At 39.0% G+C, this 18,067-nt stretch overlaps 1 protein-coding gene across 1 annotated transcript in view; it reads right to left on the minus strand.

The window, feature by feature from the left end:
* Positions 1-612: 612 nt before the first annotated feature.
* Positions 613-18,067, minus strand: part of LOC129698777 (serine/threonine-protein kinase tousled-like 1) — a 125,691-nt gene continuing 108,236 nt past the window's right edge. Inside the window, exons 15-21 of the mRNA XM_055638029.1 lie at positions 16,978-17,069; positions 16,796-16,885; positions 14,472-14,641; positions 10,168-10,306; positions 2,307-2,418; positions 2,119-2,226; positions 613-2,026 (exon numbers count right to left, since the gene is read on the minus strand). Of these exons, the coding sequence (XP_055494004.1) occupies positions 1,850-2,026; positions 2,119-2,226; positions 2,307-2,418; positions 10,168-10,306; positions 14,472-14,641; positions 16,796-16,885; positions 16,978-17,069 (888 nt within the window). The 3' untranslated portion in view covers positions 613-1,849. The remainder of the gene's footprint in view (positions 2,027-2,118; positions 2,227-2,306; positions 2,419-10,167; positions 10,307-14,471; positions 14,642-16,795; positions 16,886-16,977; positions 17,070-18,067) is intronic.

Genomic DNA, 18,067 nt, shown 5'->3' on the forward strand with positions numbered 1-18,067 from the left:
ACATGACAGTAATGCGTAAACAATGGCCCGGATTCAGTATGTAATTTTTAAGCAATATTGTTTTCACATATTTCCATTGAACATAGATCAAACCATAGTCAGCTGCCGACCAGCATTTAATTCAGGCGTGGTTGTAGAGATTCTCTGTTGCTTGTATTGAGCAATGTGCACAAAGGTCCCAAGGCAAGGCAGAGCTTCACCAGTGAAGGGATGGCTAGATATATATATTTTTAATTATGTTTACATTTTATGCACACTTAAACTTTGGATATTTATACTTTTTTCTAGAAAGGCAGACGATGGTCATCTAAATGAACAGCATAAAGGTTCTATTTTTTATGTCTGGCATGAAATGAGGCTTAAATTACAAAACTGAGTATTGGAAAGGGATTTGTTCCATTATTTTGCCTTTGTGCAGAAAATCAAAAGTGGAAATGACTAAACATGTACAATTATAAATCTTTTGAGTTTCACCCTTATTCCCTATACACAGCAAAGTGAGCCACATCCATCACTATCAGGAGACCCCGACATTCGGGTAAGTTTTCATTTTATTTTGATGTGAGCTGTTGCTCATAAATTCTGGCTTAATGAACTTAAGACCAAAAATGAATGAGAAATAGAATTTTGTAGTTTTATTACTGGGTTTGGCTGCATTCTCTACAGCATCAGCAGCACCTTTTTAAGTCAACAGTTAAACATTTTATTTACAGTGAAAACAATGCAGCTTTTGACACCAGGAACACAGGCAACAGCTTAATTATACAACATTAACAAGCCCAGATAAACCAAATTTTGTTTTGTTTCAGTGCAATAATTACACACAGGTATTCTATTGTATGGATTTAAAAACGAGCAATAAACTCTACTATCGGTAAGATTGTGTTACTGGAAGTGGATGTAATTTGTACAACACAAGGCAATTGTTGAGAATTTCATGTTTCACACCATTTATGCCAACATAGAGAAGAAAGCAATAATCCTGCAAACGTCACAATCTGTCCTGCATTTGTTTTTTTCTTCTCCGTTGGCTGAATGATGCCAAACAATCAAGGCTTATCCATGAATTGGCCTATCCCTCAATATTACAAAATTTGTTTTAAGACAATCTTATTTGATACAAAAATTAAGCTTTTACACATCTCAGTTTGTGGATAACTTTTGAAGGCCTTGTTATAATAACAAAACAGCAATGGTCAGCTCCATTATTGGATTTTGTGATCCAATTAAGAAAACAAAAAGCCAATTTTTTTTTTGCAGCCTGTACAAAATCAAACTGCTGCAACTTCAGTAGAAGGTAAATATAATGAAATAATTTACAACAATATAAAACAATGCTATTTTACTATTATCTTGCACAATACATTCTAGTTTGACCTATAAATACATAAGCTGCGTATTGTAGCTTCAATATGTAAATGTTCTTGTGCATTTTCAGGTTTGCAAGACCTACTCTAATCTCTTCACATAATTTTCTTTCATTGGGCTGTTGTATTTCTGTGCGCTAAAATCATTTGTTCTGGCCTTATTTTAAACAAAAAGTGACTCATTGGATTATATACAGTGTTCCCAAAAAATGTGGACAAACAGTTTAACCACATACGCAAGCTGTTTGATTTGTACCAAGTTTTACAGTATGCAGTACGTTGGAACAGCTCATTGTTTTCCACGGTTCAGTTGGATTTGAAATAAATCAAAAGTAAAGGATTTAAAAATTGGTACACCCCAATTATTTCACAGCCTCTGCTTTCTCCTTCCTCTCAAAAAGAAGAAAAAACTTCAAGTTATACCGTCTCCAGCTGCAAATTAATCTGGAAAGTTTTACGTTTTGTCAGTCTAACTCCGAGTCTTAATAAGAAACTATGTTTGACATGGGTGACACCTGTATTGTGGCTGGCCCAGGCATATGTAGATTGCCTGAAGAGTTTGACCGTCGCATATGAGGGAGAAGGTATGTATCATTAGCCAGCAAGTGCACATCAAAGCGATCTTCCTTACGGTATGCTAGACAACGCCTAATGAAAGCCTGAAACAACAGAAGCATTAGATTTTAAAATCAAAATGAACCCTGCCAATTTGATTCAACAAATTAAAAACATACTTGTATAACAATGTTACCTTTGCTTCATTGCTAACAACTGGTTTAACAGGAAATTGGACTTCAGTTGCTTTTAATATTGTATTCTCTTGCAAGATGTCCTGCTGTGACTGGTTGTGGCCAAATGGCTGTAAAAGAACATTTCATATTAGGCAATTTTCACAAACAAAGAATCTTAGAATATTATAGAACCAAAATGAAATATCACCTTACGACCATAGAGACATTGAAAGAAGATAACTCCAACAGACCAGACATCCACTTTGTTAGAAATTTTGGGTGGTTCTTTTCCTACAACAAAACATTCAGGAGGCAAATACCTGCCAAAAGTTGAAAACAAAACAGCTGTTTTAGTTTGCAGATTGTCCAGAAAAAATTATAAGCATTAAAAACAACCAATGCCGTTGGAAACAATAATTCGGAACAAAATTTAATTGCTCAAACAAGTCACAACGAAATAAAAGAAAGTCCTTGTGTTGATTTGATTTAACTTTTTGATTGGCTAACAAAGGGCAATGTAGTTATTAGTTATATATACATTTGCAAAATGATTAACTACCATTTAATAGGCTTACCAGCAAAATTGATGTTCATTGAAATAAAAAGGGCAATGAATGGTAGCAACTATTTGGAAACTGTTTCCGTAATTCACAATGCCAGGATCGCTGCTTTTTGTGATCTATTTCATAATTTGACAAGAGTGCATGAAACTATTTCAAAGTTTGCAGATTACTTGGAAATGCAAACAGTAGTTGGAGAATGAGCAAGTGAGCAAGGGCTGGTGGAATGAAATCTTAGAGGGCACAATACATTTTTCAAAATTGCTTTTCAAATAATCTCCAGAGAAGTTGAGAACAGGTTCAATAAAATAATTACAAAATCATTCCATCTGTAGACAATATAGGGAGAACGTTTCCATTTGTGCAAAAGGTCAAATTCAGAAGGTGCCTGTCAATAAGAAAAAGGAGGAAACATTGAATTATTGGAGGAGTTATGACCCGAATAGAGATATAGACACAAAATGCTGGGGTAACGCAGTGGGTCAGGCAGCATCTCTGCAGAAAAAGGATGGGTGACCTTTCGGGACTCTTTTTCAGACTGAAAGTAGGGTGTGGGATGAAGAGTTAGGCGTGAGGAAAGTCCAGGACCAATCAAGGCTGACCTCAGGCAGGGCGGCACCTGGTCAACCCATTGTTGGCCAGGGAAGGTGTGAATGGAGAAACAATTTGGGGAACTGGTAAAACAACTAGAGTGGGGGAGTGTAATTAGAAGTTACTTAAAATTAGAGAATTCAATTTCATACTGCTGGGTTGTAAGCTACACAAACAAAATATGAGGTGCTGTTCCTCCAATTTGAGTGTGGCCTCACTCTCGCAATGGAGGAGGTCCAGGACAGAAAGGTTAGTATGGGAATGGGAGGGAGAGTTGAAATGGTTGGCAACTGGGAGATTAAACTTGGCATTTGTCAAAAGTGAATGAGGGAACAAAATTGTAGTGCCAAGGTAAGAGATTGTAGATTTCAACCAATGAACCAACATGAGCTAATTACTGCAAATTGAGGCCATTTGGCCTAAAGATTCCATGATTCTAAAACTCTGGGAGGTAGCTATCAGCTCCAGAAGATTTATCAGCGTTTGCGGAGGAAAACATTTCCAGTATTATTTCCTTTACGATTATTTAACACATCAAACTTGCACTCTCTTGGCTCCCTATAATTTAGTGCTGTGTGTTATTTCTCTGCTGTGATACAATATTGCCAAATATCTCTAACAATGCTGCCATTTCTTTTTTTCTCTGAAATAATTTGCATCTGTGACCAGCATCTATTTTCAGCATCTTTCAAGAAAAGAGATATTTGGGGAAATTATATATTTGAAGCAGTCTCTCATCTCTAAATGCTTTAAGATTGACCATTTTGAAATGAAGTCACTGCATTTTTATTGGCAAATACAGCAGCCAATTTTATCGCAACAAGATGCCACAAAAAAACAGTAAATCATTGATAATTTGCGCTTTTGGTTTGGATCCGTCAGAAACCTTGACTTAGTGACCAGTTTGCTGCATCTCAAAATACTGCAAAATCTTTTCTGTTCAACCATGCCAATAGACAAGGCACTGGTTGATTACATATCATCTTAAAGATGCCACTGGAAGTAAAGATTTATTATTTCAGTAATGTATTGTGGTGCCAGTCGCAAGGTCACGGACATCTAATTAAATGGTAATAAGACTGCAACCAACTGAACCGAGCTAGCAATAACACACCTTGGTTCTCAACCAACAAATACCACATCAAGTAAATAGCTTGAAAAATACATTTAATGAATGAAATGACCTGACAAAATTAGAAGGTTACTGAACTTGAGTAACACTAAAGATTCTCGTGAAATAAGTTACACCAAACTCCTGAGATTGGTGGTTCTAAACAACACAAATTACGTCTCATTTTGAAGATCATATTTTTGACGTTCAAGGCCATTATGTACAAAGATTAATCTAAGTAACTACTTTCTGTTCTTGCATTCAGTAAAGCTTATGCAGTACCCTTAAAAATAAAGCCATTTTAAAAGAGAAAGCATTAAGGGCCTGTCCCACTTAGGCGATTTTTCTGGTGACTGGAACCCCCCCCACAACAATGTCGATGGCAAGCTACCGGCGACCCAATCGTCACGACTTAGGACGACCACACAGGCGACAACCAAAGTCAACCTATGTCCACCCATAACAAGCAACGACCCTGTCGGCGACAACTGAAGACAATTCAGTCGCCGGTTAACGTAGGTAGTCACCAATGGAATTCACTGAAGTCAGCACCCGGCGACGACCTACGACAGGAGAAGACAAGCTACGTCAAGCCCACCGTCGCCGAAAAGTTTTGAACATTTCAAAACCCAGCAGTGACCAGAAAAACATTACGATTCTTTAGTCGATTTGAGGAGACTTCTCATGACCATACAGGCGTCACCCCGCGACCATGTGAAAAAAGCCTAGTCACCAAAGAAATCGCCCAAGTGGGACAGGGGCATTATATCCAGCTGATGCACACTATTTTCACAATTCAATATTGCACCTCTACTCAATGATAGAAGTTAATATGGATGTCATGTGAACAATCCTTGCTGGAAAAACAGTAGCCCTAATTTTACCTGCTGTACATTTGATAATTGTATATATTAAAATCCACAGGAGATAAAGGAATTTAAAAAAGACCATCAGCAAAATACTCTAGCTTGAACTCTGAAAGAACCCTATTTAGCTCCGCATTCCAAATTCCAGTGCCGTGTCTGATTTGAAATCTAAGTGAAAGAACAATTTCAGGAACCATGGTCTATTGTAATATTCTAAACGCACCCATTGGTTTAATCATCTATTTCGTCTTCAAGGTTTTTGTTACCATTTCTCGCATTTGTCTCTATCATTTTCATATCCCTGGAATCCTTTCAGTCTGATTTCTAATGTCACTGAAATGCTCCGAGTGTCAGAAATTCTCTCCTTTTCTAGGGTGTCACAGTGGCGCAGCTGATAGAGCTGTTGCCTCATAGCACCAGAAACCCAGATTCCATCCTGACCTCAGGTGCTGTCTGTGTGGAATTTGCACGTTCACTCTGTGACTGCCTGGGATCCTCAGGGTGTTCCGGATTCCACCAACATCTCAAAGACATGGGGGTTTGTAGGTTAATTGACCTCTGTAAATTGGTCCTAATATATAGGGTGTGGATGCGAAAGTGGGATAACATAAAACTAATGTGAAAGGGTAATCGATGCTCAGCATAAACTTGATGGACCGAAGGGCCTGTTTCCATGCTGTGTTACTAAACTAAAAAAATGACATCCTCTAGAATTGCATCTTTGAACAGCATTTGAACAGTGAACCATAACCTTCTCTCCACTATTTTTTATCTTGCTATGTGAATACCCTACATTATTCAATTATTCAATTTTTTGAATAAATGCTCAATCCCAAATCCTCTCTATATCACATCTGTTTCAAATTCATATCATTGGGACCCATATATTCGTCACCTATCAGCTATCCCTAGCAATATAATACATATGCATGGCCGTCATTTCACACGTACATGAATTCATGTGCGATCCTTCAAGGTTGTAAGATATCCTAAAGTGTTTCATAAGAGTGTTTAAAAAATTACAATGGCTACTGAAATGCAAGAAATTTGCCAATTTGCACACAAGGTTCTGTAAACCACAATATAATAGTTCTATTGGTTTCGGCCCGAAACGTCACCTATTTCCTTCGCTCCATAGATGCTGCTGCACCTGCTGAGTTTCTCCAGCATTTTTGTGTACCTTCGATTTTCCAGCATCTGCAGTTCCTTCTTGAACAATATAATAGTTCTTATACTTGCTTTTCTCCTTTCATTCAATGGTCCTTTCTCTTATGCAGAAGCTTGAATCTAACATTAAATTCATTTCCAAAATCCAGTAATTACATTTATACGTCCCCAAAACCTAAAGAATTCATATTCTAATTTCAAAAGTCATATCACCAAGCCCTGTGTAAATCAACTAGAGAAGTCTGAATTTTTGTTAAGTTTCAAAAATATTGCATCCTTTACCATTACCATCCGTTATCTTCAGCCAGAAAAAGATTATAAGAGTATATGGGGCCATTGGTTTTATAAATAGAGGGACAGAGTACTGCTGTGAAAAGTCATGCTGCACCTTAATAAACTGGAATACTGTGTTCATTTTTGGAAGACCTACTTTAGGAAAGATACAAAGGATTTGGACAAGATGCAGAAGAAATTCACCAAAATGAGTCCAGATATGCGGATAGGTAAAAGTTGTGGATGATTCCCATGAAACAGAGGTTTTAAAAAGCTATTGATAGAGTACATAGAGAAATCAAAAACTGGGAAGCATAGATTAACAAAAATAATACTCCAGGTGTGGCGCCTAGTGAGACCACATCTGGAGTATTGTGTACAGTTTTAGTCCCCTAATGTGAGGAAGGACACTCTTGCTATTGAGGGAGTGCAGCGTAGGTTTACAAGGTTAATTCCTGGGATGGCGGGACTGTCATATGCTGAGAGAATGGAGCGGCTGGGCTTGTATACTCTAGAGTTTAGAAGGATGAGAGGGATCTTATTGAAACATATCAGATTATTTAGGGTTTGGACACGCTAGAGGCAGGAAACATGTTGCCGATGTTGGGGGAGTCCAGAACCAGGGGCCACAGTTTTAAGAATAAGGGGTAAGCCATTTAGAACGGAGAGGAGGAAACACTTTTTCTCACAGAGAGTTGTGAGTCTGTGGAATTCTCTGCCTCGGAGGGCGGTGGAGGCCGGTTCTCTGGATACTTTCAAGAGAAAGCTAGATAGGGCTCTTAAAGATAGCGGAGTCAGGGGATATGGGGAGAAGGCAGGAACGGGGTACTGATTGGGGATGATCAGCCATGATCACATTGAATGGCGGTGCTGGCTCGAAGGGCCAAATGGCCTACTCCTGCACCTATTGTCTAATCAAAACATGAGGACCTACATTTTCACACAGCAATGGGTTAGGAATGCACTTCCTGTAATGTTGGTGGAGGAATATTCCATTGTTGTGTTCAATAGGGAATTTGACAAGTATCTGAAAGAAAATAATTTGCAAGGCTGTGTGGAAAGGAACAGGCCTAATTGTTCTTGACCATAGTTTAGATTTAATATGCTGAATGACCTCTTTTCATATATGACCACAATGAAATTCCAAGTTCTTAACACACACTGTGGACTGCACATTATATGACGCTCAAACACATACTCCAAAATTTTAAGAAACTCTGCAATCAAGCAATACTAAATTTCCAAATATTTGCGCTCACTTCCTCCAAGTATGCTTTGTTTTATCACAAAACTAGAAATTGGGGTTCCTTGTCAAAAATGTTCAACATTGAATATAGAACAGTACAGCACAGGTCCTCTGGCCCAATGTATGTGCCGAACACGATGCCAAGACCAACACATATCTGCCTGCACATAATCCATATCACCCCATTCTCTGCATATCCATGTGCTTATCCTAAAGTGTCTTATCTACCTCCACCACCAGCATCTTCCAGGCATTCGCCACCCGGAAAATGCTTAGCCCGCACATCTCCTTTTAACTTTGCCTCTCTATCCTTTAGGCTATGCATCTAGTATTTGATGTTTACATTCTCGAAAATAGGTTCTGACTGTCTACCCTATCAATGCCTTTCATAATTCTATTTACTTCCATCAGATCTCCCAGTAACCTGTGGCTTCCAGAGAAAACAATCCAAGTCTGTCCAACCTCTCCCTCCCAACTCTCTAATCCAGATGTCAGTCTGGTAAACCTCCTCTGCACCCTTTTCAAAGCATCCACATCCTTCCTTTAATGCTTATTCCAAACTGCACGCAATACTCCAATGCAGCCTAAACAAAGTAATATAAAGCTGCATCATAACTTCTTAACTCTTATGCTCATTGCCCTGACAAATGAAGGCAAGCATTCTTTGTTACATTCTTCGTTCTTGAATCACTCTCGTTTCCCTTTCCTCCAACTCTCAGTCTGAACAAGGGTCTAGACCAGAAATGTCACCTGTTCCTTTTCTCCAGAGATGCTGTTTGACGTGCTGAGTTACTCCTGCTTTTTGTGTCTATCTTCGGTTTAAACCAGCATCTGCAGTTCCTTCCTACACATTCTTTGTTACAACTCAATATACTTGTGTTGCCACTTTCAGGGAATTATGAACTTGGACTCCAAGATCCCTCTGTTAATCAATGCTCTTAAGGGTCATGCCATTAATTGTACATTTTCTCATTACATTCGACCTCCCAAAGTGCAAAACTCTACACTTGTTTGGATTGAACTCCATCTAACCTACCCATTTACATTTCTGTCCTAGTCAGTTATATATCCCAATTAACAGAGGCCCCAACACAGATCCCCGAAGAACTCCATTGGTCACAGACCTCCAGTCTGAATATTGTGTCTCCACCACAACCCTCTGTGTTCTATCGGTAAGCCAGTTCTGAATCCCTATGACCAAGTCACAGTTAATCACTTGCCATCAAGTGTCACTTTGATGTAGAGTGCTTAAAAAAATTTAAGTGAACCTGAATTACATGTGAATATCTGACACTATTGTATTGTCTATTCCCCAAACTATCAGGTTTTTGTTTTCAGAAGGGTTGTGCAACAGAAATAATTAATGATGTTCTCGGCGCTAAAGAGAAAATCCTAATTCTGGCATTTGCAGGTCTGACACCTGGATGAAGGCAGGCAAGAATATTTGTATGGCACCTTTGGTTACCATTGGATGTTGCTAAGCTCTCGCTGTCACTGAAATGCCTCAATCAAGGAAGCATGACAGCCTTCCCAGAATGTGACAATCAATGATTGAGACATTAGAGAAACTCTGAACTCTCATTTGATAATTGCCACAGGTGCTTTCACATTCACTTGACATTGTACCTGGGAGTTGCCTGTAATGCATAATTTAAAGTACGTGCAACAGTACCAACCTAGACTAGGCATTCAAATTGCTATAGCCTGTGCAATATGAAAGGTGTGCAAACACAAATAGTTATCACAATTGTCTCCATATAATTTTTTTAAGTCGACATTGATAACCCCTACATGAGTTAGGTATATATAATAAAATAAATTACCTTTAAAATTATTTTTTCAGTTAAATGTTAAAATGCAATGCAGGTTGGTAGATCTCAACACCTCATCAATTCAGATGCAATGTTTACACAATAATTTTGAATTAACCCTGGATGGTGTAATGCCAATGGGAAAAAAACTATTAATATCCTTACTCATAATTTTACAACCTCAAACCTACTAAGCAAACTTGAATATTAATTAGAAATAAAAATTCAGCCTTTTCTAACCAAAACAATGCAATGTTTTCTATAATTTTTAAAACCTCAACATTTGAAAATTTAACAACTTCAAATTTAAGCATCCCAAAGTACCTGAAGAGAACAAATTTCAAAGAACATTGTAATATAGGTCCCCTAAAGAAAACAGAGTTTCACTCTGTGAATAAAGTGACATCTACTGAACTGACCCCTAAAATAATTTGCAGAATTTACCAGTAAGTTCCAGCTCCTTGAGATGTCAGATCCATTCCATCTACAGCATTATAATTGTCATCATCCATAATCTTTGATAAACCAAAATCTGTTATTTTTATTTCTCCACATGCCGTTCCATCAACCAGGAGGATGTTACCTAATTGAAAAAAAATAATTGTAACTAATTGATTTTTTTTCGAAAAGTAAACATGATTTTGGTTGCAAGGTCTTAGAGAGTGTCTTAAGGGGCTGTCCCACTGCGGCGACCTAATTGGCGAGTTTAGACAAGTTTGCCTTCGACTCATACTCGCAGCATGTTCAACACGAGGTCCTAGGAGGTCTTTGTAACTCTCCTTCATGCTCGAGAGTAGTCCCCGCATACTCGAGGCCTCAGCTAGGTCACGGTGTATTTTTCAGCATGCTGAAAAATGCCCGCCAGTAAAAAAAAAAGGGGGCCATGGAAAAAATCTATATATTTTTTACTCGTAGGTTTAGTCGAAGTAGGTCGTAGTAGATCGGCATGTTATTCGTAGGTAATCGAGGGTAGTCGAAGGTAGTCTTCAACATGGTCAAAGGAGATCAAAGGAGGTTGTCTTCACTCTCCACTATTCGGTGTCCAATTTTCCCGAAGCTAGTCTTCAACATGACACTTTTTCATATTCTCCTAAACTCGCCAATTAGGTCGCCGCAGTGGGACAGACCCTTTACATAAATAACAGTTGCATTAATATAAACATTCTTTCTTTCAAGACTTGTCTTATGTTTTAAAATATGTTTCCCTTATTTTTAATACCTGTTAAGCATCAGTTAATTTGTTGTTCCAATGACAAAATACAACTTGAAATTACATCAAAAATCAGTCAATATTTAACACACATTTAGCATGTGATATCGTTCCTTCAAGCAAACACTCTTTGCAAAATGACAAGATATAAAATGCAAAATATCCAGTGGTTTGCTCAAAGTACAGTACTAATGACAGACGTGGAAATTAAAGGTGCAACCTACTAATCCCGTCTCCAAAATTCTAATATAATATAAAAGATTAATTCATTTCAAACTTGTTCTCATCATTCAAGATTGAAGTACAACCTTGTCTGTAATTACTCTTTAAAGGTCAAGGGTATGATGGTGGCTGATGCTAGGTAGAAAGCAATAAAAATAACTGAAACAGACTTCCGCATCCCTATAAGGGTAGCAGCATCTTGTATTGGTATCACAGATGGACACTGCAGGGCTTTGAGGCCAATCGCTTCAAGAGAGTTTATTGTCATGTGTCCCAGATAGGACAATGGAATTCTTGCTTTGCTTCAGCACAACAGAATATTGTAGGCATAAATAAATACAGAACAGATCAGTGTGTCCATATGTCACTGAACATATGTACACACACATAAATAAGCATATGAAGTGCAATAGGCTATTAAAGTTCAGATTTGTGTTTGAGTTGAGTTTAATAGTCTGATGGCTGAGGGGAAGAAGCTGTTCCTGAACCTGGACGTTGCAGATTTCAGGCTCCTGTACCTTCTACCTGAAGGCAGAGGAGAGATGAGTGTGAGGCCAGGATGGCATGTGTCCATGATGATGCTACCAGCCTTTTTGAGGCAGCGACTGTGGTAGATCCCCTCAATGGTAGAGAGGTCAGAGCCGATGGGCAGTGTTTACAACTTTTTGCAGTCTTTTCCTCTCCTGGGCGCATAAGTTGCCGAACCAAGCCACGATGCAACCGGTCAGTATGCTCTCTACTGTGCACCTGTAGATGTTCGAGAGAGTCTCCCTAGACATACCGACTCTCTGTAGTCTTCTCAGGAAGTAGAAGCACTGATGTGCTTTCTTTATAATTGCATCAGTGTTCTCGGACCAGGAGAGATCTTCGGAAATACGCCAGCCCAGGAATTTGAAGCTCTTGACCCTTTCCACCATCGACCCGTTGATATAAACGGGACTGTGGGTCCCCATCCTATCCCTTCCAAAGTCCACAATTAGTTCCTTGGTTTTGCTGGTGTTGAGAGCCAGGTTATTGCGCTGGCACCATTTGGTCATTTGGTCAGTCGGTTGATCTCACTTCTATACTCTGATTCGTCTCCTTCAGTGATACGTCCCACAACAGTGGTGTCGTTGGCAAACTTGATGATGGAGTTTGCACTATGACCGGCTACCATGAGTATAGAGTATAGACCATGAGTATAGAGTGAGTACAGCAGGAGGCTGAGCACGCAGCCATGAGGTGCTCCCGTGCTGATTGTTATCGAAGCTGACACATTTCCACCAATACGAACAGACTGTGGTCTGTGAATGAGGAAGTCGAGGATCCAGTTGTAGAGGGATGCGCAGAGACCCAGTTCTGCGAGTTTGGTAATCAGCTTGGAGGGGATGATTGAATTAAATGCCGAGCTGTAGTCAATGAATAACAGCCTAACATATGAGTTTTTGTTGTCCAAGTGGTCCAGAGCGGAGTGGAGAGCCAGCGCGATCGCATCCACCGTTGATCTGTTGTGGCGGTACGCGAACTGCAGTGGGTCCAGGTTTTTGTCGAGATATAAGTTGACTTGCTCCATGTTCAACCTCTCAAAGCACTTCATCACCACCGGCGTTAGTGCCACTGGTCGATAGTCATTGAGGCACGTCACCTTGCTCTTCTTGGGCACCGGTATTATTGATGCCCTTTTAAAGCAGGTGGGAACCTCAGACCTCAGACGTGAGAGGTTGAAAATGTCCGTAAAAACTCCAGCCAGTTGGTCCGCACAGGTTTTCAGAACACGCCCGGGTAAACCATCAGGTCCAGGCGCTTTTCGAGGGTTCACCCCTCAGAAGGATTTTCTGACGTCGACCTCTGTGACTGTAACCGAAATACCATCACAGGGAATGGGGGCTCGGGAAGGCACATCAGTATTCTCGCTGTCAAAGCGTGCGTAGAACGCATTGAGCTCGTCAGGGAGTGATGCTTCGCTGACATTTGAGCTGCCTCCTGATTTCGCCTTGTAGGTGATTGCATTTAGGCCCCGCCACAGCTGCCGAACATCCGACTCATCCTCCAGCTTGGAGCAGAAGTCCCTTTTGGCCTTTATGATGGCCTTACCAAGGTCGTATCTGGACTTCTTGTAGACCTCTGTATCTTCGGTCATGAATGCCCGGTGTCTGGTCTTCAGGAGAGTGCGGATCTCATAGTTCATCCAAGGCTTCTGATTGGGAAACACTTGGAAGGTTTTTGTAGGGATACAGTCCTCCACACATTTCTTTACGAAGTCTGTAACGACTGTGGCGTATTCGTTCAGGCCCGTTGCCAAGTCCCTGAACATTGCCCAGTCTACAGACTCCAAACAGTCCTGGAGTTGTTCCTCAGACCCCCCCCTCAGTGGGTGCGCTCTTCAATTGCTGCCTGTAGGCAGGAAGAAGCAGCACTGCGGAATGGTCGGATTTACCAAAGTGACGGCGAGGGATAAAACGATAGGCATCCTTAATGGTGGTGTAGCAATGGTGGAGGGTGTTTGGTCCTCTGGTGCTGCAGGATACATGTTGGTGGAAGTTAGGGAGCGATTTCCTAAAGTTGGCTTTGTTAAAGGAGGAGGGCGGTTTACGCACCCGCTCGGCTATGGTGGTAAATGCCTACGGGGTAAGCCGTCTGGTGCGTTATTGACCACGGAAGGATGTGCAGCTCCCCCAGTGCCACAGATGGACAGTTACCTAAATAAGCCTAGTTACAGTAAAAGATTGTGGGATGTAGACCGCGGTTAAATTCAGGCTATGGTGGATGCCTCGGGGAGGTGGAACTATTGACCAACTTCCCCCAGTGAAGCCTGGGGAGGGATGTCATCAGATGGAGGTGAACTAAACTTCAGAAATCATCATCAGATTGCCATATCCTGAAAAGTACAACCCCTGCAGTTGAGCCAGCTGATCCGAATCCATTGACCAGTTGACATCACAATGGCCACATAAAGTTGTCAGCATTGCTTGAAATTGCAATGTTGACAGGAAAGAGATAAAAAAAATTAGAATGGCTGTACGAGTTCGAAACAATTTAATTTCCATGTGCAATATTATTTTCTTTCCCTTTAAGAAATACAGCTTTGTTCGTTTTTGGTAATTTATTAAAAACTTGCATTCATATTTTGCATTTTACATCTACATTATCCTAAAGTGTTTTGCAAGCAAAGATACTGATAGCAGACTATTATAATGTGGGAAATACAGCAGTTCCTTTTAGAAATTGTGTGTATTTCCCAATTAATTGAAAAACCAATCAGCCTAAAATAAATTATCTAATTAGAAGTCATAAGACTCTGGAACATATCACATCATTAAGTCCGATGCAAACTTACCAGGCTTTAGATCATAGTGTATAATGGGAGGCTTGATCTCATTTAGGTATCGCAATGCATTTGCTATCTGCATTACAATAGATCGTGCTTCCTTCTCAGACATCAATTTGTGTTGCTTCAAATAGAAGTCCAAGTCATTTCCTTCACAATATTCTAAAACTGTACAAAATCTAAAGAAAACAATTTACATTTTATTACACACCTTCACCACCACATTAGCTTAATATAAATTCTGCTCATTTTTTTGTACGGCTTGTTTGCTTTATATAAAGTATATCATTTTTAAACTGACTTTGCCAGCTGGCATCTGAGGCGTGAATCTCCAACAACTGACAGCTACATTGATGTAAACTAGTGATTTTTTTTTTCCCAACGAAGACAGCAATCCATCTTTGCACTTTAATCAATTCTATTTTCTCCAAATCTAGGCAGAAGTTGAACTGGCATGAACAGTGTTTTATTGCCCATTTTTAATTCCACTGAGCATGTGGTGTCGAGTAATCTTCAGTTTCAGAGGACAGTCAAGAGTCCTTCCCACAACATGATTTCCTTCCCTGCCTAGCATTAATGAACCAGATAAACCTTTAGAAAAATCTGTTTTTTGTTCTTTCCAGTCTGGATCGGAGCATCACTCGTCCAGTACCAAACAATATGCTACCCTCCATTACTGCATGTTTGCGAACCGATCTCCAAGTTATTGCTTAAACAATCACTTTCTCATTTTTGACAGATATGACATAGTATCTCAAGATATATCCATTCCACCTTTCAAATCAGTCTTGGCAAACAATGAAATTTAGCACCCCATTATTCATCTAATTTACAGGCAGGTTGACTGCATTTTATAACACAAATTGTTAAATGTTGAGCATTTAGGTGAGATTCCCGGATCAGAAACTTCTGCACACTCTGCACCAAAACCAAAACACATTTTTATAAGCAATTTATGTCAAGGGAATATGTGGAGTATTTTATTAGCCTATACTTCTACACATGAAATAAATGCATACTCCATTTTAAGGGTTTATCCACTGGTTACCTTTTGCCTTTTAAATGAGTACATCAGGCTCTAAGATACTCAAAATCTTATTAGTCAAGAGCCAAATATTTTCCCTATCTTGACTGTCACACTTATTTGTAATACATTGCTGCAGTATTTAAGATGCACCATGCTTTCATTTGATACCACTTGAAAATTGCTTCCTCATTTTCCAGATCATACACATATTAGTGACAGTAAAGATAGACACAAAATGTTGGAGTATCTCAACGGGTCAGGCATCATTCTTGGAAAAATGGGTCGGTGACGATTAGGGTTGGGACCCTCCTTCTGATAGTGGGAAAAGAAGCCCCCACAACCTGTACGTTAATATGCAACTTTTTCTCATTTAATATACCGAGACACGTACAAATTATGTTAAAAAGTGTCAGCTAAGAGGAGTTCCTCCCATAATTGTGTGTTTGGCTATGATTTGGCTATAGTTTAAAAATGGATGCTTAATGGTATTCACAGACTCAATGGGCCGAATGGCCTATTCCCACATTGTATTTGGTATATTTTAAAACACTTTGCCACAAAGTAGTAGAATTGAGTAGTTATATTAGCAGATTAGTATTTTTATGCAGATTTGGACATTTTCTGTAACACATCTGAAGTAGCAAACATTGCTTCATTAATGGAATTGGAAAAGCAGTCCAAAGAATGGAACCCATTTAATCACACTGACATTCCACTAACTTTGAGTAACTTGATATTATATAAAATGCACCAAGTTACGGGGAGGCCGTGCTCCAAGAAAGCAGTCTATATTACAATTTTCTGTAATGCTAAGTTGAGTCATTTGTGCATGTGTCAGGAAACCAGAATTGTGCTGATTTACTCCAGCCTCTCTCCCTGCCCCCTTCTCCACCCCACATAAATTCAGTGTGAATGAATTTTATATCTCAGAATTTTATGCTTTATTGAAACTATACCACTAGGACCATTATCTTCTGTTGCTAAAATATTAATGAATCACATCCTAAAACATTTAACTTAATTACAACTTTCCACAAAGAAACTCAGCTGTGGGTTTTAACGGGAAATGCTAAATCCATAGCAAAACAAGACATACCCTTCTATATTCAAAAACATCAAATTAAAATCTTTAGAATAATTTTCTTATAACTTGACAAAATATGATATTTGAGATTACCATCAGTATGTTATTTTCCCTTTAGTTCGACTATCCCGTCGAAACAACTTCAATATTATTTGCTGTTATTTACGAAGAGACAAATGTAAAGAAACATACACATTCTGAAATACAAAGCAGCATACTTACGTATCTGTATCCAAGGAGAAATAGTCATACAATTTAACTATCCTAGGATGATCCAGTTCTTTGTGTATTCTATATTCTCTGCATGCATGCCTAAAACCAACAATTAAAATAGTGCATATAATTCTACTTTGTTCTGAAACTACAGAAAATTATATTTCTTTGTTTTAAAGATAAAGACATACTTGTGATAGTTTTCTTTCTTTTCTTCTCTCCAGTTTTTGTTCAGTTGATGAATCTTCACTGCAGCGTACCTCTGTTCTATCAGGTCAAAGGCCTAATATATGAAAAAAATTAAAAAATACTTATAATAGCCTCTTAGCACCATTTCAAACTAACGTGAGACTTTTTTTTAATTGCTTCAGATACAACTTTTAATGTAAACACATAAATACAGAACTGTTGGAAGTAAAAAGGGCTCTGACAAATGTTCAGAGTGTGTTGAAAGACGCAGATGAAAGATCAATAATTACAGCCCACAGCCAAAAGCTGCTGTTTCTACCTCCTTATTTAAGAGCCATTCTCTGGGTCACTACTGGACATTTACAGAAAGATATGGAATGTGAACCTGCTTCAGAGATTTAAAAGCACAGTTTATAAGCAAAACTCGTTATCACCCATCAAAACAGGAAAAAGACCAAAGCTCAACCAAGAATAGGTCCAATATTCCAATGCATTTGAAAATCAAAACAGTACTCCAATACAAGATGCTGCAGATGCCAAAAACCTGAAATAAACAGAAAAGGCTGGAAATTCCCAGCCCAGACAGCAAATATGGAGAGAAAAAGAGTTAACATTTTCAAGAACCTTCACTGAAACTGATGAAATCGAAGTAGGCTGCAAATTGAAGCCTAGACCGTGAGGCGCATCATTAACCCTGCCTTTGTTGCAGGAGGCAGACGATGGGTCTAAAGCAATCATTACATAACCACTGCTATCTTCAGGAAATAGGTCATATGGTCATGGGATGCATCTGATAAGGTCATTGAAATCAATACCCACTCATCGATCTACTAGGAACATAAAGTCGATTGTTCAACTGTTTAATTTGCAGATGTCTTTCAATGTATATTCCATAACATTTATAATCTCTTGATCTATAGCAAATTACCTTTGTGGTTGATTTATTTAAAGTTTGAAATCTTGACAGTAGTGATATAGTTGCTAAATTTCTGAATTGAGTAATTCAGAACCTTCAACGAACATGTAATAATAGTAGAAAATGGGAATTTAAATTCATTTCACTGATCTAGAATTTAAAAACCGGTCCAGAGG

This window comes from Leucoraja erinacea, chromosome 7 (genome assembly GCF_028641065.1).
Source record: "Leucoraja erinacea ecotype New England chromosome 7, Leri_hhj_1, whole genome shotgun sequence".
In the NCBI taxonomy this organism is placed as follows: domain Eukaryota; kingdom Metazoa; phylum Chordata; class Chondrichthyes; order Rajiformes; family Rajidae; genus Leucoraja; species Leucoraja erinaceus.